Source organism: Trichosurus vulpecula, chromosome 3 (assembly GCF_011100635.1).
Source record: "Trichosurus vulpecula isolate mTriVul1 chromosome 3, mTriVul1.pri, whole genome shotgun sequence".
Classification (NCBI taxonomy): Eukaryota; Metazoa; Chordata; class Mammalia; order Diprotodontia; family Phalangeridae; genus Trichosurus; species Trichosurus vulpecula.
Window position 1 is genome coordinate 381,953,693 of NC_050575.1, and position 21,902 is coordinate 381,975,594.

Consider the following 21,902-nt stretch of genomic DNA (forward strand, 5'->3'; position numbering starts at 1 on the left):
CAGCTGATACCTAATAAAAGTTATTTGAGCTATGATAAATTTGAATTTTAAAGGTACAATTTTATTAAACCTGGGATTGTTTACGGGATATTTGTATGGGGCAATCCATGTAACTGGATACAAATTGGAATGCATGAAATTCTGATTAGCTCACATTCTGGAATTCATTTATTTAGTAATGTCATTTGTAGGCAAAGGAATTATCCATGGCAAACTCCATTATTAATACAGATTCTCCTAACAACCTGACTGGTTAACAACGGACCACCCACCATGAAGCAAGGAGGTTGATACTAACCTGTGAGGGTTTTAAAATGCTAAATGAGGAAGTATTAGAAAAATGAAGCATCTGACTCTTGTGAATAATGCAGAGCATAACTGAATTCATTGAGGACAATTAGAGAACAGCGACAGAATGGACAAGCAGTCAGAAGTCCAGCTCTATGACTCCCTAGCTGTGTGACCAGGGCAGAGTCTCACAAGATGATCACCCCTCTAACTGTGGAAATGAGGCTTCTCAGCACAGATGACACAAACTCTTTTGGTCGACAGGAAACAACACTGCTATCTCCTTCTGAACTTACAATCAATTTTTCAAAATTTTTCAAAAATTGTAAAGCCGTATTTCCCTTTTTCGTTTAACAGGTGGGTTTTTAAATTTACCCTTGTTAGAATCAGCCCAACATTCTACCCTGTTGAGATCTTTTCGGATCGGATCCTCTGCCTTCCAATGCATGGAGTGGCCATCAACCTTCCATGTCATGTCATGTTCAGATTTAATATGCGTGCCATGTCTGCCCCTTCACTCGATTACTGATAAAATGTCTTAGGACATCGGGTCAAACACAGTCCCAGCAGATCTCCTTTTAAACTGACACTGCATCATTAATAATGATTCTTGGGTCTGGCCAGTCAGACAGCTCTGAATTCATCTAACTGTATGTTGTCTAACTCACACCCCAACCTTTTCCACAAGAAATGCATGAGACTCTGCCAAACACTTTGCTAAAACTCCACATTCGCTGAACCTACTGCCCTGTCCTTATCAACTGCTCTAATAATCCTATGTCAAACAGGGATGCTGCTCTGCCTACCTCAAAAGGCTCTTGTAAGGTGCCATAAGAAACAGTGTGTGTAAAAACCCTGTACGTAAATGTAGATATTTACTTTTGTTGTTAACAAAGGACTGGCAACTTGTAAGTGTGGTTTTTCTGGTTCTACCTACCTACCTGAACTTGCCACATGGCCTGAGAATGGATATCCACACTAATTAAAACGTACTGTAAAATTCAAGTGGAGTTGGAAGGAATTATTGGTAATCTGAGTTCAAATCCGTGCTTGCTCCATAGTTACTTTCTGCATGCCCCTGACAGTCTGAGGTGAGTCAGTGGTTCACTGAATTATTCTCTATCCAAGCAGCATATGGAATAGTCAGAAAGGCCCAAATTTGAATCCCACCTCAGACACTTATTAGCTGTGTGACCCTGAGCAAGTCACTTACCCTCTCGGTGCCTCAGTGTCCTTCTTTGTAAAATTAGGGGGAAGGCCCCTTCTAGCTCTACATCTATGATCCTGTGACTATATGACTGAAATTCGTCTGAAACCTAGCAACACTGCATGGATTTTCTAGAACTTATCCAAAATGGGTTGCTGGATTTGAGTAGTCTGACTTCAAATGCTGCCCCAGTTTTAGCTTGATCATGCTGGACAACGAATTAGGTTTGAATGCTACTATGACGGCAATGTGAGAAGGCCACGATACCACAGCATTCAGAGATGGAAAGGACCTTAGATGCCCTCATTTCACATGAGAAAAGTCTCAGAAATGGAAAATGACTTATCTAAGGTCACTCAGGAAAGAGGTGGCAAAGCAAGGCCTTGAATTCGGACCCCAGGGCCAGAGCCATCTCCATCACAGCGCCTTCTTGTAGATTTTAAGTAAACGATATGGGGAGTAGTAAGGAGAGGGGAGCTTGGTTGAGGAAAATGAGAAAATGCGACAGGATGGCATACTGAACTGAAGTGAGAAGCACCAAGTTATAACTTTGGCAAGAGAACAGCTGTTGTGAGGGAACATGATAGATCTTCCAATTTTAACAAATACTTGCTATTGAAAGTACCCTAACTAAAGATAATGAAATCACTGAGGAGCCAAGTGGGGATTACTGACTGGGGACAACGGTCTGATGATGGGTCCGTAACACTTTTGCTCTTCTGGCGGGCAGGATAAGGACCCTCTGAGGTCAGTATTTTCCTTTGGGACACCATTGTACAGCAAAAGAAAGGAGGCTATAAAAACCAAAGGGTGGGATGAAAGCACCTCCTGGGCTAAGGAAGAGAGAGCCACCACCTCCTTCCTTCCCTGGGTGTCCCCGTTTCCGAGCTGGTCATGCAAGGCAGACATCATTGAAGAACAATCTCGGCCTCAGGGGCCTATGCAGAGAGAAGGGAAGAGGGAGCCCTACCAGAAAGAAAGCACCAGCTCCTGCATAACAGTTTGCTGGCTTAATGCAGTCTTCGGTGTGACCATGAGGTACAGAGACTGACTCTGGTACTGCCTAGTTGTACTTCTCATGAGCATCCTGAGTCTCTTCCAGACCTTCTCTTCTGAAGCAGCTTCCCTGAGTCACTCCTCAGCAGTATGGCTTGCTCTGGCATCACAAGGCCCCCACCCAAGGGTTCAGGGCCCAGGGAAAGCATCTCTAATTTCAATGCCCCAGGGATAGCCTGTCTAATGTGGAGCCCCAGTTACCTGTGTTCATTTTCTAAGTTGACTTATTAGGTTGAAATGGCCAAGGTACCCAGGTAGGACGTGGCCCTTCAAAGGAGGTTGGGCTAAGAATAAAGGAAGAAGAGACAGAGGTTGTGAGGGTGGGGCAAGTCAGAAATGAAGCGGGAGAGACAGAGAAAGGAAGGGACAATGAGATAAGGTCTTAGGAACCAGCTACACACACACCTCTATATACTGCTTACTTGAAATGTCTTGTGCCCGGGGCTAGGAGAAACAGGAGGGGGTGTGTCTGTGTGTGCGCACATGTCTGTACACAGATCAGTAAATATACTGGAACCATGTGCATCCTGATGACACACTCCGGGAGTGAAAAGGCATAGGGCAGTGCTCAGTGCCTGACAGGGGCTAGTCATGGTGTCACCCCAGGTACAGTGACTTGAAGTACAAAGGCGAGCTTTCCTTCACTTGTGTCCAGGCCTCCCCCAGCCCCAGGACACCTGCAGGACCCTACGCCCTCCTCCAGCCAGAGTCAGGCCTGATCGGCATTTCTCTCCAAGCTCTGCTTTAACATGGCTCTATTTACTTGTATCTATTTGTATCTGGAAGACCTAATTTTGGATTTTAAGCATTAATAAGCTACATTTCAAATTTGATTGGTTCTTCTAGGCTTTTCCATAAAATCCATAAGATAACATTCTTCTAACCTCAATTAATATTTGGCAACTTTTCCTGTGTATCCCGTCTTCAGCCAAATATTCAGAACGTGGCATCCAAATGTTAGCAAGAGAACAGAGTGGCGTGGGGCAGCCCTGTGAGAAGAGTTCTGGGTCTGGGGCCTCCTGTGAGCCCACAAGCAGCCGCCATGTTTCAAACCCCAACCCGCATGCCTGACGCTGTTTCTGTAAGATGCAGTTTCCACGTCTATAAATGAGGTCAGACTAGATAAGTCTTCCACATTGTCCAGCCTTGAAGCCTGTGGTCCTAATATACTATCGATGTCACCACTCACACAAGGTTTAAGAAAGTGCTGTGTTTTCTTCGAGTTCAACGTACCAAACGGGGAACACGACTTAAAAATGGAAGCCAGCGTGAATCTGCATCTCCTGTTCAAGGGATACTAACTGAATCACAAGCTTTATAACATGTATTAACTAGATTTAACAACAAACAAAATTTAATGTAGGCTACCAAGAGATAAAATCTTGTGATATTTAAAAAAAATTTTATTATAAATTTTAAGTATCAACAAACAAAAATCTTTCAATAGACACAAAAATATAAAATTTTATATGAAAACCTCAACTTCTCTGCTGTGCATTAAATTCAACATGGGAACAACAAAAGTGCCCTGCCTGCCTGTTGTTCCCTCTGAACCCTTTCCTGCTAAGAGATCTATTTTAGAGGGATCAGTATCAGAAGACTGACTTGAACGAATGACCAATTCCATGTCTGAAATGAAGACTGAGTGATTCCATGGGAATGTCTCAAATCCTCTCCACAGCTGCCAAGAAGATACTCTTCAGCTTTGCCCAACTCCCCTCCTGCTCAAGAGGTTTCAATGGCTCCCCAATGCCTGTAGAATAAAATAACTTCCTCTGGTCTGACACAGAGAGCCCTTCACAATCTGTCTCCAACCACCTTTCTGCCCAGCTCGTTCCAGCTGATCAGAGCCATCTTCTGTTCCCTCTTATGCACACATGCACCTCTGCCATAGCTGCCCACTCACCCCTTGGTGCCAGGGCTGGCATTCACTGCTTCATTTCATCTCTCACAATCCTTGGTTTCTGTCAACACTTACCTTAAGTGTGCCCCCTCAAACAAGAGGCCCCTCCTTACCTCCACCCTACTCCATGGAAATGATTCTGTAGTATTTGGTACATACTTTCTATTTACTTATCATGTACATGTGGCATCATGGGCCAAGGAGAATGTATGCTCCTTACAGGCAGGGACTAGTTGGCTTTTGTCTATGCCTAGCAGAACGTGGAATAAAATCCCACTCTATCCAAACAAACAGGAAGAGTTTTAAACATGTGGAGCAAACTCCAAAAAGCGAAGGGTGGAGGGAGAGAAAAAACACATACCTGGGGGCAGTTTCATTTAGAGGCTGTGGTTTGGCCCAAGACAGGTGAGGGCAGGCAGGAAGAGCTCTGGGTTTCGGATCTCCTAAATGGGCCTCAAGTACCTTTGAGTAACGATGCAGATGGTTTCCTGTGGTATGCACGCACACACACACACACACATATATTAATTGCCATTAAAATGGAAGGACAAAAATAATTATTTTCCAGTTTTCCAAATCTCTATATTGATATAACAGATCCTGTCCCAATCAGGAAGCCTTCTGGGAAACCTTCAATGATGTGGCCAGTTCTTTATGAAAAAAGGTTGATTTCTCATGAGTAGAGATGAAACAAGCCTACAAACCACCACAATTATTAGTGTGCTTTCCCTAGCATTGCCACAAGCGTGCCCTTTATGCGAGTCAACATTTGAAGTCTAGGACTATGACAGAGATACCTATCATGATAGGATGCTGCTTTTTAAGAGGCTGTGTAGTCTAACTGACTTTTCCATACTGAGTTATTTGTTTAATAAGCCTAGTAATAAAAACTGTAAATGAAACAAAAATTCATGAAATGCCTTTGAAACAGTCTGTTCAAATTTTTAGGAGCTTAAAAACTAGTAGGGTTAAATACTATGCAATCAAGGGAACCAACTACCAGATGAACTTCATAACCTGGTCAGAATGTCTCCTGCAGAATCTCCAGGTTCAATCTAATCCAATTACCTTCCTTCAAGAAGCTACATCAACTCCCTTACCTTCCATCCTTTCTGGAAGAGCAGAGCCCGCTCCATTTGGAGGGCGATGCCTATTTTCAGAATGGCTGAGACTTGGAGGTATCACTCCATAAGAAGTAAACTGAAGGAGAGAATCCAGAAGCCAAAAGCAATCTGTGGGTTAATTAACAGCGATAATTACGAAAGCTGTTAAGAAAGGAATTAGGCAAAAAAAAAAAAAAGGTATGAAGGCTATCAAAAATATAAGAACTAATATGGGGTAGAGAAGCTGAGGAATATAGCTGGACATAATCTTTGCTCTCCTGACTGGAAATAATAAACCACAGAAAAAGTGAAAGGTAGGTTAAGTCTGGACAAACAAAAAAAAATTCAAACACCTCTACACAGATAGACATAAACACAAGTGCTGGAGGTTCATTTTAAAGAAAAATCACTTGTGGGCCACTGATACAAAGAAGTAAAGAACCATCTGAGGATTAGTCTTCAGGTGCCATTCCAAAGCAACTTTACCCTCTAGACCCTAATCGGGTATTAATTTTTTTATTTAGAGAAAGCTTATTGTAACTAAAGTACCAATTTGGAAACAAGGAGTATGACAACTAAAACCCTAGTCAGTTCACATGAGAAGAAATACTCATTAGCCTCTCAGAAGTCTGTCCCAAGCTAGTACTGGCCTGCCTTTGTGCCATGACTGCTTAAACATCCCATCGGCCTTCCTTTTCCATTCTGTTTTGATTTTTAAAATTTCTCATTACAGGCTATGCAATGGAAAATATTTGGAAAAACTCCTGACTCTCTACAGGCAGAGAAGACCTCTTTAGTCTCTTCCTATTTAGTGCCAGCTAGTCTGAAGTTCTATGACAGAAGAGTATCTTTAAAAACCCTTCCTCGTTTTAATCAGAGAGAAGTTTAATTTCTTCATCAGGAAAGTGAAGAAGCTGTGCTGTCACTGTGCCCACAATTATTACTTCCACACATTCTCAAGTATTGTTAATGCCAGACTGGCTTTGACCTCAAGGTCACAAGGAAATAAACCACCACATCCTTTCTCTTCTTAAAGAACACTTGGGATCATGTGCTCACAGGATCCAAGAGGGCCCACAATGAGCTTATAAAAGCTGACATTGGAAATTTCAGTTAAGTACAAGCTTCTCAGGCACCTGAAAATTTTTAAAAAGACTTTCAGGGGATCTCAACTTCTGAAGAAAAACTCCGTAGAAATAAGAAATTAATCTTTTAATCCAAGTGTCACTTTAACTTCCACTTCTGATTTTTAAAACAGCCCATTCTCTTTCTAGGGATTCCTATTCATGTCAGAAATTCAAGCATGTTAAGATTGCTGGCATACCGGGGTGAAAGAGAGCTTTTATTTATGCTTCATAATACAAAGCAAAAATGAAGTTTTTCCTTCGGATGTTTTCTAGTTTAATGTTCAGAATTTATACCTTAATACATGGGTTCTACACTCATAAAACTCTTTTTGGACAGGGGTGAAAATGAGCACATTGTAAATCTCTCTTTTCCAGTGACCAAGAATGAGTCAAAAGACCTGGATTTTAATATTTATACAGTAGCGTAGAGAGCGATTTTCTCACAACCCTGTGCAGTGGGGTCAGCAGGGCAAATATGACCATCCCTTTTTACAAGGAAGACAGTAAAACTCAGAGAAGTTAATTATCTGCCTCAAAGTCAGTAAGTGTCCCAGGAGCATCTTGAACCCACACTTCCTGACTCCCACTTCAAGAGAACCGCCTGCCCAGTGCTCTACTGACGAGATGCTAGGGATGCAGAGCACAGAGGCCATGGTATCTCCCCAGGATACAGTGAGGACAGAAGAGAGCATGCCTACAGAGTGACAGGGAAGACAAATTTGCCCCCAGACTCACATACCTCCCAATGACAACCTCTCTGGACATTGTGGAAGAGGGGGGCCAGGGGAGTGGGCATCAGCAGGTGATGCTACCATAACTCCACTCTTCCCTATGGGCCATCTGAGGTAATGTGGGGACACAGAGGTCTGAGGCAGCCTGTGAGGAGCCAAAGGAAGGTACCCGGGGCTCTCTCTGGGGGCCTAGGTCCCACCTGTTTGCAATCTGGATGTCAGGACTTAAGATCTGGCTGTGCAAGTATGTGACCGAAGTCACTAAATCCCACTGTCTACACCCCACTGTCTTTTCAGGAACTACAAAATAGTTCTCACCTTTTTGGCGATGACTGTCATCCAAGCAATTAGAGTCTCCATACAGAACTATGCGACCTCCACCTTCTGAAGGGATCTGATAAAGTCCCAAAATAGGGACATTTTCAACAACTGCTGTCTCCTGCTTTAAAACCTCCAGACCTGTGGCAGCAAGGAAAAAACAGTAGTTTAGCAGACCTAAAAAACAAGTGAGGACATTACGCACCCAAGTATTTTTGTAAGGAAATGAGTTACTTTGTAACTGCTACTTGTCACTTGGGAGCGCCTTCATATTGGGAATGTCACACAGAAATCTGATACCCTAGCAGAAGTGCTGAACTGAATTTTAGCAAGAAAGTTAATTGCTTTGATAGCAAATATTTCAAGTGCATATTAACTTCTATTTTCCCTTAATTTGATGGCTGAGATTTGGTTTCTAATCCCAGGACTCACCTTTCTCTGCTGGTTAGAAAGACTCAAGTTGTTCCATCCTCTGGGCACACAGTGTCATTTTGTGTGCTGCTGACAGGTTTATTTATTGGTAACAGTTCAGATGATTTAAAATTATAAACTGATTTTAAAAATACCACCACCCAACATAAATCTGGACAGCACCTTCACAGGACACCAAAGTCTTTTTGGTTCAGTTCCCTTCCCTGACTGGCTGCTGTGACCAGGGCTGAGGGAGATTCAAATGGACCAAGGTTCCTGCCACCCTAGAGCTGGTGGCCTAGTGCACACTATCCATCTCACGGCAACCTAACAGGAGCAAGTAAAGGAGCAAAAGTTCACATTTTAGCAACAGGGAAGCTTATGCTCAGAAATAAAGGGACTTATCCTCCAAATCACATGGCTAATAAGGAGCCTGGGCCCATGATGACTAATCCTCTGTGTTGGTGCTCCACACATCCTTTGTTTTCTACATTTTTAAAAACCTCTACTAGTGGTCATTCAGCTCAAATGGGGCTAGTTAATGATGAGATTCTGCCTAGATGACCATGCCCACCTCAGGACCTGCCCTCCCCTCAGCTGCCCAACCACGTTGTTTCCACGCCACCACACCTCTCACGCACACCCCCTTCTTTCCCCTCACAACCCTCATTGAGGCCACAGCAAGAGCCTTTTCCATGGTCTCCTCATCTTCCACATGCCACCAATGCCATTCTCCTAAACCCCAAGTCTGACCATATCACTTTCATCAGTACCTTATTACCAGTAGGATCAAATCTAGAATTTTTTGGCATTTAAAGGCCTTCCTCCCTTTCCAGCCTGCCCCTCGCTCGCTGAGTCCATGATGCCAGATCACGTGGGATGTGCCATCTCCCATTCCTATATGTGCCTCGTTCCTGGAATGTGTTGTTACTTCACCTCCCCTTCTTAGAATCCCTTCTTTCCTTCAAAACTCTAGGCAAGCTATATCTCCTCCTACCAAAAATTTTACTTTGTATATAACCTTGTTTGCGGACGTTGCTCCTCCAACAGAATCTGAGTGCAGGAGCATTTCATTTTTGTCTTTGAGGCCTCAATTATGCCTAGAACACAGCAGGCACTCAATAAATGCTTGCTGATTTTTTGTGGAGGCAGAAGCTATTGTTTTTGTGTCTTGAAAAGTGACTATCATTGACAGCGAACAATGCTAGCAATTTAGGTAAACACCTGTATGTGAAAAAGCAACATTTTAGTCCCCTTCACATATGAGCTCAGAAAGACACAAAAAGGCTAAGATAGCTTATTGCACTTGAAAGGAATAATAGCAAAAAATGACAAAATTAGGAAAATATAACTGGCACACTGTGCTACTGTCTGTCCTGATTTCAACATCAGGATTCCATTTCTGACTCAGAGACCTAGCTTCTGTTCAGCGCCCAAAGGCTGGTGATCAGTCAGTCCATCAATAAACATTTGTTAAGGGCCTACTATGTGCCAGACACTTTGCTAATCACTGGGGATAAAAGACAACATGGAAACAACTATGAACAAAGTAAACTATATACATATTAACTAGAAAATAATTAACAGAGGGAAAGCACTAGAATTAAAAGAGGTTGGGAAGGCTTCCTGTAGAAGGTGGGATTTTAGCTGGGACTTAAAGAAAGCCAGGAAGGTCAGTAATCAGGGTGAGAAGAGAGAACATTCCAGGCATAGGGGATGGCAAGAGAAAATGCCCAGAACTAAGAGACGGAGTGTCTTATTCAATAGCCAGGAGACCAGTGTCACAAGATTGAAGAACATGTATTGGGGGATTAAGGTGTAAGAAGACTGGAAAGGTAGGAGGGGGATAAGTTATAAAGGCCTTTAAATGCTAACCAGAACATTTTGTATCTGATCCTGGAGGCAACAGAAGACCAATGGAGGTACTGAGTGGAGGGGTGACATGATCACTGACCTGTGGTTTAGGAATACCACTTTAGTGGCAGGATGGAGGATAGAGTGGAGTGGGATCAAAAGATTTAAGGCAGGCCAACTACTAGCAGGCTCTTACAACAGTCCAGGCATGGGGTGACGAGGGCCTGCATCAGGGTGGCCAGACAATGGGACTCTGGACCTTACCATTTGTCCTCCCTCTAAAAGCCTTAAGGCGTCTGTGTCTGGGCCTTTTTGTCTACTCTGTCCCCAAATGGATCAGTCAGCCTTCCCACAGATGGGAGCTGACCCCTGCTATTTCTGGCATCTCCTTTCATTAGAACATGAGCCCCTGGAGTACCAGAGATGATCTTGTTTTTACTTGTATCACTAATGTTAAGCAAAGTCGTAGGCACACAATAAACACTTAATAAATGCTTTCCCATTCTAGCAGAGACAGTCTGATCTTTGCCAAAAGAGCTGAATAAACTACTCCCCATCACAAGGTCCATTTTGAGCATGAAAAGGCCCCATGCTCGGTCATCTAGTCAAAGCCCCTCATTTTACATGTGAGCAAACTGAAGCCCAGAGAAATTATCCAATTTGTCTATGATCACACAGGTAAAAGCAGGATTCAAACCCGGGTCCAAATCCCCATCCCAAACCTCTTTCTGCTGAACCATGCTTTCTCCCTTAGCTCCTCGTTGTACTGATTCTGCAGCCTGGCAACGATTTCACTTCTGAGGCAATCGATGCTTCAGATGCATCAGCTTATTCTCAACATGTATTCAGCAGGAAGGGAGGGACCACACACTGCTTGCAGTATGTAGCTCAGGACCCTGCCCCTCACTTACACTCATTGTAGGAGCTTAAAAATACTTGGCGAATGGATGAAAGAATGAATAAATGAACATCTAAGAAATCCGATGAACAGCATTCTCTACCTTGGTCCTTGAAAGTCTGTGTGATCACAATGCCATCTTCTGGGAACTTAGCAATACTGCACCCTGATGCATAATACACTGAAAAACAATTGTTTAGAGCATTTAAAAGAAAACATCATAAATGAGTATATTTTTTACCAATAATTAATCTAATTAGAAGGACCAAAAAGGTCAGGAAACCAAAATCAATGTGATAGATGTCATAATTTCCATAACTAATATAAAACATAAAAAAGTAAAAAAAGTAAAACCTTCGCATATTTAAAAGTGTATATTATTCTATGTTGTAGTTTTTCCACTTTTTGGGAAATCTTACCTTTTCAAATCCTTAAAAAAAATATATAGTGATTACTTCATTTAATTCTCAGAACTTACATGCAAATTCCCCCCAATTTATCTATTAATATATTTTATGAGCCAGAAACATGAATAACTTTATAGAGTCACCAAATTTAAGAGCTAGAAGGGAAGTCTTTTCAATCTCCTTTGCTTCATCTTCATCCAGGTCCGCCCCAGTAACTGCCGATGTCCCCTAGAGCTCTATCCCAGGTCCTCTTCTCTCCACCCTCTCTATTGTTTCACTTGGTCTCATCCACTTTCACGGATTCAGTGCTCATCTCTATGCAGACGACTCTCAGATCTACGTGTTGAGTACCATCTATCTCCTGAGCTCCAGGTTCGCATCTCTAACTGCCTACTGGACCTCTCCAGTGGGATTTCTCATAGACATCTGAAACTCAACTTGGCCAAAATGGAATTCATCATCCTTCCCCAGACCCTCCCCTCTTCTCATTGTCCCTATTCTTGTTGTGGATATCATCACAGTCCCAGTCACCCAGACTTAAAAACTGGGCGTCATCCTCTACTCCTACCTCTCTCTCACTGTCCCATATCCAGTCAACTCTACCTTTAAAACACCTCTCACGTACAGGCCCTTCTCTCCTTTGATACTGCCACCCAAGCTGGTGCAAGTCCTCATACCTCACATCTGGAATGCGGCCACTGCCTTTTGACAGCTCTCTCTGCCCCAAAGCTCTCCCGACTCTGGTCCACACTCCCCTCAGAAATCCAAGTGATCTTCTAAAAGCATAGATCTGGCCACGCCACTCTTTCCCCTTCCAGCCTTCAATAAATTCCAGTTGCCTCCAGGATCCAATATAAAAATCCCATTTGGCTTATAAAGCCCTTTATAACTGGCTCCTTCCTACCTTCCCATTATTCTTATACCTTATTTCTCTCTAAGAACTGGTACAATGCAGTGACTGGCCTTTTGCTTGCTCCTTGGAGAAAATACTTCCAACACCAAGAATTTTCTCTGGCTTCTTCCTCTCTACCTCTACTTCATGGCCTATCTGCTTGAAGGGCTTCCTTCAAGTAAGTCACAGTCAATAAACATTTATTAAGCACTGTACTAAGTGGAGATCACAATCTAACAGAGGAAACAATAAACAACTATGTACAAGTAAGCTATATGCAGAATATAGAATAAGTAGGGAATCGTAAAAGAGAGAAGGGAAAGTCTCTCTGTAGAAGATGGCATTTTAGGTAGAACTTCAAGCCAGTAGGTGGAGACGAGGAGGGAGAACAGGACAGCTACATAAAATGCCTGGAACCACCAAGAGATGGAGTGTCTTGTTCGTGGAACAGTCAGGAGGCCAGTGTCACTGGATCAGAGAGAACATGGTAGGGAGTAAGGTAGGAGGAAGCCAGGTTATCAAGAGCTTTGAATGCCTAGAAGTGACAGGAAGACACTGGAGTTTACTGGGTAGGTGGGTGACATGATCAGACTCGTGCTTTAGGAAAATCACTTTGTTGGCTGAATGGAGGAAGGATTGGAGTGGGAAGAGACTTGAGGCAGGGTTACCCATCAGCAGCTACTGTAATACTCCAAGGGTGAGGTGATGAGGGTCTATACCAGAGTGGGAGCAGTATCAGAAGAAATTAGGTAGTTTATTGCATAGGTACAATCACAAAACAGGCCTTGGCAATGGATTGGATGGGGGGAGGCAGGGGAAGGGGATCTGAAGGATCATGAAGACATGACAGTGACATCGAAACTGAAAAGCCTGGGGGCCTTGGGAGGATGATGTTGCACTCAACAGTAACAGGGAAGTCAGGAAGGGGGGAAGGCTTAGGGGGAAAGACGAATTCAGTCTTGGATATCCGGTTCAAGAAGATGTCTGAAAGGCAGTTGGAGATGTGAGATTTGAGGCTGGCAGAGAGGTGAGAAAAGGAAAGGCAGATTTGAGAATCAACAGCATAGAGACGATAATTAAATCCATAGGCGCCAATGAGATCACCAGGTGAAGAAGTATGGAGGTATCAGAACCAAAATCTCATCTTCTTCAAGAAGTTAATGCCTTCCTTCCGACACTACCTCTATGTACCTTGTTTGTGCACAGTAGTTTACGTGGTGTTTCCCCCATGAGACTGTCAGCTCCCCTCAGGGAGGCAGTGGCTGCTTTTGCCTTTCTTTGTTTCCTTGGCACTTAGCCCAGTGCCTGGCACACCATACGCACTTAATAAACGCTTACTGACTTGCCCTGATGTCAAAAGCCAAATGGTCTAATCCACACCTCAGAAAGAAAATCTACCACCTCCCCTGCAGCTGCTCACACCACCTCATCTTGAGGGGGATGGACTCATGCCTAGGGCAGCCCATTCACCCCACTTTGAGAAGGCTCTAACGATGATACCAAGCCTAAATGGCCACCTCTTCAGGTTCTACCTTTTTATTGCTCCTAATAATCTCTGGCACCAAGAAGAGAAGAGCTAATTCCTCTTCTGTGAGACGGCCTTTCAAATACTTAGAGGCCCCTAAGTCTCCTCTTCTCCAGACCTAACAAAGAAATCCTCCCAAAGCCTGCTCTCCGGGCCTCTCTCTTAGTCACCCTCTTCTAAATAGGCCTCGGCTTTGTTACAGGTCTTTTCTCAATAGTGGGGTCTCTATCCCAACACCGCACAGCAGATGAGGCCTGAGGACAGAATATTACCTCCCTTGTTTGGGGAAGTCTAGGATACAGCTCTCAACCCAACGCAAAGTATTTAATATATAGGCTTTCTTGAAATGGAAATTTATATTCTATATATTTTGAATCCTCTCTTATGTTCTGCCTGGCATGTGACATTTTTTTCTTTTCTTAAATTTTATAATATGTTTCTTTTTCTTTTCTTTTTTATGTATTTAAGTTTTAATTTTAAAAAAGAAGCCTAGGATAGCATAAGCCTTTCCAACTGTGATGCCTCCCTCATTGTAGGCTCTTGAAGGCCGTGCTAGAAGGCGGCAAGCTCTGGTAGGGCTTACCGAGCTGGAAGGCTTTAAGAATGGGCCTGGCAAAGACCTATCAAAAGAACTGCTGGAGTTAAGTTAGGGAACATTTATTTAAAGGCTACTGGCCACAAAGTGATAAACATGTTTGGTCACAGCGATTTATGGACCTGCTTAGATACGAGAGGGTTAGGATCTCCAAATGCAGAGGATGTGCCCACACTGATGAAATCATGCAATTCAGGATTCAGAGGTGGGAGAAACCTTACAGGTCATCTAAGTCAACCTAATTCAATTGGCAGATGAAGAAGCTGAGACTCAGAGATGAAGTGACTCGTCTGAAGTCATATAATAGTAAGTAGAAGAGCCAGAATTTGAACTTAGGTCCTCTGATTCCAAATTCAATGTTTTTTTCCACAACAGGCTAAGAGGAAACCAATAAAAAAAGATAAAGTAAAATACTCTGGAGGTATTTTTTAAAGTTCTCAACACTAAAATTTTTTGTAAATATTAGAAACTTAAGATTTATAATTTTGAGAGCAACTAACATGAAAATAGGTTTGTGACTCTAGTACATTTCAAGTTATTTAAGAGTATCTCCAAATAACTTGTCATTTCATAGCAAAAATTTAAGGGAGGGCAAAAGAGAGTTGTTTGTTGATATACACACACTTATAACCAGTATATCCTACATAACATTTACTTTGAAATTTTTCAGTGGCCCCTTCCATAGACTCTACTGTACTTAGGCATCACATTTATATCTGAAAATCATCAGATCACTGATACATTTCTTCAATTCTCACTCTTTATGAAACAACATGCCCCATTCTAAAACAAAACAAAAGCCTTACTGTCATGGTTGGCCAAGGTAAAATCCCCTTCGTACAGGCCATCACTGAACCCCATAGCCCAGACAGACAGAAGTTCATTTAGAGCTGGAATATTAGCTCCTCCGGTATCTGGCATCCACCATTGTCTATAAAGGGAAGAAGGCAAAATCTTTTGTTACACACTGAACTCAAAATATCATCGCCCACATTCAAACATTTCATGACAGAAATCACTTCCTCCAGTTCCAAATTCAAAACACGCAGAATCAACCAAAAAGCAAGAATTCAACCAAAGTCAGTTGCTATCACATAGACCTTGAGTGCAGGTGTAAATGAATGTTGAGTGCACGAAAGTACAGCTTCCATTGGACATTTTTAATTCTCTGTTTACTTAGTCTAGAAAGGAAAATGGAAACTTGCTACACATAAAAATATAGCAGTCATGTGCTTGACCCATTAAAAAAATACAGAATGTAAAAATCCAGAATCAGAAAATAGGTAAATGAGGAGGTGATTATTCATATTACAGAAAGTACATAACTACAAATGAATGTGCCACAGAGACTCTTCAAAAGTCCTCCTCAAGCATATTAAAGTTTTACAGATCATTAACGGACAGAGAGAAGACAGGAACAGACAAATCTAGAAGTGTCAGGAGTCAACAAATGACCAATCAGAAATGATGACAAAGCATCTCTGAGTACTGTTTTGTGGTGTTAATGTGATTAAAGATCTTCCTTGCCCATTTAATAGGCCCCAGATGGAGGTAGTTAAGGGAAACTTGATTAGGGGAAGCTTGTTTGTAGGCAGGCCCACACCCTTTTGCTGATTAGATGTGAGGCCCTTGGGTCCTAAAAAGGGTATATATGTCCTGAGGGTAGCCATTAAGCTGAGAGAGAAGTGAAAGGGCTGAGAGAGAGGATTGCAGAGACACAGAGATGGAGAACCAGAAGAGAGGGAGAGAGAGAACTGCAAGGGCTCTGAGAACTGCAAGCTCTCAGAACTGTGGAGGGAAGGATGAGGGCAAGCAGACAGTTAGATTTCTGAGTGAGTGTTTACAGGAAGGCCCTAGCAGAGGGGAAGGTTACAGGATGGCTTGGCTCCTTGCTGCAATATTGTGTTTTAACTTCTTTGCTGTTACACTGAAGTGGACTTACTGGTTCTGGGATACAATTGTTGCTATGTTGAATTGGAATTATTGGTTTTGGGACTTGATCCTCTGGTGTCTGAATAAATGTTTTACTTCTTCTGTCTTCTACATAGAGTCTCTTATATTTTGCGATTCCGAACTATGCAGGCATATTCATGGTCACCATTGATATCGTGAATCTTGCCTTACTGGTACATGTTTTTAAAGACATACTTCACAAAAATTAACTTGACATGCAATGTTAAAGACTACATAAAGGAAGGCATACTTTTAACTTCCCTTGCTAACAGAGAGTCCCTAAATATTTCCCTTACAGCTCAAAGAGGCTAGCAATGGCATGAACAATTGCTTCCCTGTGATTATTAATAAACTGTTCCCAAGTTAAAATGAATACCAAGGGTCAAGCCTGCTTTCCAAGTGCCACCTCACAGCAGTACCTTGTATTTTCATCATAAAACTTGACTTTTCTCATCACTGACGTGTTGTACCAGTCACTGAACACTATAAGTGAAAGACCGTTGTCAACATCTCTCCTCAGTTTGCTTATTTCCTCTGGGAAGTATTCTTCTTCACTGTCAACCATCAGCAGGGTCCCTGAATAAACAACATTTTCACATTTTCAAATTAGAGTAGGATTAAAAAAAACCCCGTAAGGCAAGGACTTGTTTAATTTTTACCTTTGGATACATGGCCTCTAGCAAAATACATCGCACACATACTGCATTTAATAAATGTCAGTAGAATGTTGAATTATCCCAGGATGCAATTGTTTCAGAAACATAGTAAAGGACTTATCAGGTCAAAACTCCCAATTTTATTTATAGTTCTTATTTTTCTGTTCATCTCTCTGCTTAATGCAACTTTAAGAGGGAAAATTAAAGGATCAAAAATTTGAAAATTGTGCTCATTTTTTGAAAAATGGTGCAGTGAATGCTCTGTAACAGAGGAACGTGTTTTGGTAAATTCTACTTGGAGTACTGGATCGGCAGCTGGGTAGGGTATAAAGGACTATGAACTTAGAGTCACAATTAATCAACCCACCAACAAGCATTTATTAAATGCTAACTATGTGCCAGGACAGATGCTGCAAGGATAGGGGAGAGCTAGCCTTGGAGATCCCCAGAAGTGGAGCTGAGAAGGGAATTGTATTCCAGGTATTGGAGACTAGGCTGTGAAAAGTATTAGAAACAATGGAGCATTGTAGATGAGAAAAATCAAGTAAGTCCATATGGCTGGACCTTAGAATTTGTGGTGAGATTAATGGAAAGGTAAGAAAGATTCAGGTTGTAAAAGTCAAACAATTTTATATTTAATCCAAGAGACAGGGAGCCACTGGGCTTTACTGAGCAGAGGAGGAGCATTACACGGTCAGACCTGTACTTCAGGAAAATCACTTTGGCAGCTGAGAGAAAGAATAACTGCAGTGAAGAGAGATTTGAGGTCAGGAGACCATCGAGATGGCTACCATGATAGACCAGGCAAGAGGTGACAAATGTCTGCACCAAGGTGGGGGTTGTGTGAGTGGAGAGAGGGGTGTATATAAGAGATGTGGAGGGAGAAATGACAAGATTGAACAACTGAGTACAGATGTGGGGTGAGAATAAAAGGTCAAGGATGGCACTAACTATGCAAATCTGGGAGACTGAGAAAAACAAGGAATTCAGAAGACAGTGATGGAGAAAAGATAATGAGTTCTGTTTTGGATATAAAGTGTATAAGGTGCCCAAAGGACATCCAGTTCAAACGCTTCATCAAATGTTGTGGTTGTGGTTTGTCCTTCATTCCTGAAGAGGACCATGACATCAGAAGGTGATGCCATGACATGCAAGTGAACTGGACTTGAGTGAGGGAAGTCCTCAGCCTCACTTTCTCCTCTGGAGCCATCTGGGTCCAGTGGCCAGATATTCTTCAGGACGACTGCAGATGACCCAGTGCATCAAGACTGGAGCTAGTCTAGGACAAAGACTAGGTCTGCAGATGAAGGTGTGGGAATCACCTACAGAAACAGTGACTGAACTGAGCTGAGGAGATCACCAAGTGATGGAGAGCTCCAGAGGGCCCCAGGGCTAGTGGGCATAAAGTGGACAAAGATCCACTACAGATGGAGGAGGACCAGAGAGAACCATGTCACTACAATCCAGAAAGCAGAGAGGATGCAGGAGGAGGTGACCAACAGTGTCAGAGGCTGCAGGGAGTCGAGGAGGAGGAGGGAGAAAAGGCCACTGGGCTTGGTAATTAAGAGATCCTTGGGAATGCCGAAAAGCAATCTGGCCAGAGTCCATGGACTGCTCCTGATTGGTCACATGACTTGGGGGCATGCTGCTTCATTTCTTTAATTAGCCATTTCTTCACTGACTGCATGATCCTGATAATGAAACTTGTACTACGTTACTTCATAAGTGTGTTGTGGGGGGCAAGTGAAATAACGCATGTGAAGTATCCTCTGTGAGTTACTGTCATATCTTGCTTTTAAACTATGATTGACTTAATAAATTTAACAAACTTTCAAATGAGACAGAATGAAAAAGAGACTTGCTCATGCTCACCATACTGACTGGCATCAAAACACGTGAAGGGTGAGCCAAGGACTTCCACAAAGTATCCCATACTTCTCAGATGCTGGTACATGTCCCTGAAGTTGGTGTGGATGTGGTCCCCATTCCTGCAGAAAATGAAGCAGCCACCTTTAATCAAACTGCATCCACAGAGAATCAAACCACCACCGAGTTCTTTGATATGATTTAAGTCACATGTTATTTCTTGAACAGAACCCTGACCAGGCCATGCCAACATCACAGCAGCACAGAATTTCAGAATTGTAAAGGATCTCAGAGGCTATCTACTTCAAGCCCTTGCATAAGTCCCCTATAAAACACATTCAGTGATAGGAAACTCACTACCTCTCACAGGGTAGTCTATTCTATTTTGACACAGCTTTGATAGTTCAGAAGATCTTCAGGAGAGAGCCAAAATGTGCCTCCCTCTAATTCCCTAGTCCTAGCTGTCCCCCAAGAAGCCAAACAGAATGAAACTAACCTCTATTCCACATGATCATTCTTCAAATATCTGAAGTCAGAGACTGTGTCTCCTCTGAGTCTCCTCCGAGATAGACACAGAAGACCAACAGAAGAATGCTACACAACAAGAAACACCACGGGCAGAAGGGACATGTTGGGGAGTCATCTGTGCCAAACAGAGCCTGGCCATCCGGTGTGAAGAGAGAAGCAATGGAAAACACCCCACCCTAGCCCTGCCCCCCAGGCTTCACAAATCTCTAATGTGCATGTATATCTACAAATACTTGGTAATGCCAGATACCCCTAAGATGACAGGCAGAAGCCATGTGGATTTCTGGGAAGAGCTGCACAGAAGGAAGGGGCTGCAATCTGTATCAATGGAGGGAGTATATATGTAACATATATCAAGTATTATTTTGCTAAAGTACAATATAATGTAACACATGTAGAATACAACACCCAGAGATTCTAGCTTCCTTCCCTTTCCCTGGAAACACGGGGAGTGGTGGGGAGATAAAAATCAAGTGGAGAACCAAATGAGAAAACTTGTATATAGCATTTACCAACCTTAAAGTACTATGTAAATGCTAGTTATTAATATTAATAGTCAGTCAATAAACATTTACCAACTGCCTATGCTAATGTGAAGGGGGGGGGGGAAGGAAAGGAATACAAAGAAGAAAAAGAAAGCCAGTCCCTGCCCTCGAGGAATTTACAATCCAAGGAGGGAAGGAAAACACAAAAGGAAACTGAAAAGGCAGGGAGCAACAGGGTATAATGGCAGCCCAAAGGAGAATGGCTGGATAAAATGAAGACAGCTAACCTGGGTGCCCTCTGAGCGGAATCACAAGAGCCCCAGGGCCAGAAGATATAATAGCTGTTATTGTTAAAGAGAATTAGATCAAAGGGTCTACAATTCCCCCCATCAAAAGGAGAGAAGGCAATTTCCTCTCTTCCTAGGAGCCAGGCAGATCCTACTCTCCTTCACTATACCCCCAGCCTTCAAGGGATGGAAAACTGCAAATCGAGAAAAGCCAGACACTCCACAGGACAACAGCAGCTGTGACAAAAGAGGTTCCAAATTCTGTAAAACCCAGAGTGTTTTAATTAGAGGCTTCCTTATATTAGGAATCCTTTTATTTGGATTTCTGATAGTCAATATGAATATGAGGATTAAAAAGGGCTGGGCAATACCACCAGAACTTTCTGAAAATGAGATCTTTAATATTCAGTCCAAGGAGAGAATGAACTTTCCATCAAGAGGAGATGGAATTGTGTTTAAAATACAATTGAACTGGGGGGCGGAGCCAAGATGGCGGCTGGTAAGCACGGACTAGAGTGAGCTCCGTACCCGAGTCCCTCCAAAAACCTATAAAAATGGCTCTGAACCAATTCTAGAACGGCAGAACCCACAGAACAGCAGAGGGAAGCAGGGCTCCAGCCCAGGACAGCCCGGATGGTCTCTGGGTGAGGTCTATTCCACACGGAGCTGGGAGCTGGGAACGGAGTGGAGCAGAGCCCAGCCTGAGCGGCGTGGACGATCCAGACCAGAAGCCGGGCGGAGGGGGCCCTAGCGCCCTGAATAAGTGAGCAGTTACCAGACCCCTCGACCCACAAACACCAAAGACTGCGGAGAAGGTTAGTGGGAAAAGCTGCGGGAGTGGAAGGAGTTCGCGGTTCGGCTTCCAGCCCCGGGGGCAGCGGAGGTGGGGCAGCTACAGCTGTTGTTACTTCCTGCTCCAGGCCCACCTGGTGGGGGGAATTAAGTGGCGGATCACAGCAGGGGTGCACAGCCTGCGGAAGATCTGAGCCCAGTCTGGACTGGGGGTCCTTGGGGAAGGAGGAGTGCGGCTCTGACAGAGCTGGCACCTCCCCCCCCAAACGTAGAACATAGAACCCTGTAATCTACAAGCAGTCATACCCCACTGAAAAGCTCAAGGGTCAAGTTAGTGGGTTGGGAATATGGCCAGGACTCGAAAACGCGCCCAGATTCAGTCTCAGACTTTGGATTCTTTCTTTGGTGACAAAGAAGACCAAAACATACAGCCTAAAGAAGACAGCAAAGTCATAGAGCCTACAACCAAAGCCTCCAAGAAAAACATGAACTGGCCCCAGACCATAGAAGAACTCAAAAAGGATTTGGAAAAGCAAGTTAGAGAAGTAGAGGAAAAATTGGGAAGAGAAATAAGAAGGATGCGAGAAAACCATGAAAAACAAGTCAATGACTTGCTAAAGGAGACCCAAAAAAATACTGAAAAATACACTGAAGAAAACAACACCTTAAAAAACAGACTAACTCAAATGGCAAAAGAGCTCCAAAAAGCCAATGAGGAGAAGAATTCCTTGAAAGGCAGAATTAGCCAAATGGAAAAGGAGGTCCAAAAGACCACTGAAGAAAATACTACTTTAAAAATTAGATTGGAGCAAGTGGAAGCTAGTGACTTTATGAGAAATCAGGATATTATAAAACAGAACCAGAGGAATGAAAAAATGGAAGACAATGTGAAATATCTCCTTGGAAAAACCACTGACCTGGAAAATAGATCCAGGAGAGATAATTTAAAAATTATTGGACTACCTGAAAGCCATGATCAAAAAAAGAGCCTAGATACCATCTTTCAGGAAATTATCAAGG

The 21,902-nt window shown here is 42.9% G+C and overlaps 1 protein-coding gene across 2 annotated transcripts in view; it reads right to left on the minus strand.

The window, feature by feature from the left end:
* Nucleotides 1-21,902, minus strand: part of MBTPS1 (membrane bound transcription factor peptidase, site 1) — a 71,888-nt gene that overhangs the window by 3,368 nt on the left and 46,618 nt on the right. For both annotated transcript variants that reach the window (XM_036750375.1, XM_036750374.1), the window contains exons 15-21: nucleotides 18,797-18,912; nucleotides 16,688-16,844; nucleotides 15,122-15,246; nucleotides 11,000-11,077; nucleotides 7,734-7,874; nucleotides 5,555-5,686; nucleotides 4,816-4,942 (exon numbers count right to left, since the gene is read on the minus strand). In XM_036750375.1, coding sequence (XP_036606270.1) covers nucleotides 4,816-4,942; nucleotides 5,555-5,686; nucleotides 7,734-7,874; nucleotides 11,000-11,077; nucleotides 15,122-15,246; nucleotides 16,688-16,844; nucleotides 18,797-18,912 — 876 coding nt within the window. The remainder of the gene's footprint in view (nucleotides 1-4,815; nucleotides 4,943-5,554; nucleotides 5,687-7,733; nucleotides 7,875-10,999; nucleotides 11,078-15,121; nucleotides 15,247-16,687; nucleotides 16,845-18,796; nucleotides 18,913-21,902) is intronic.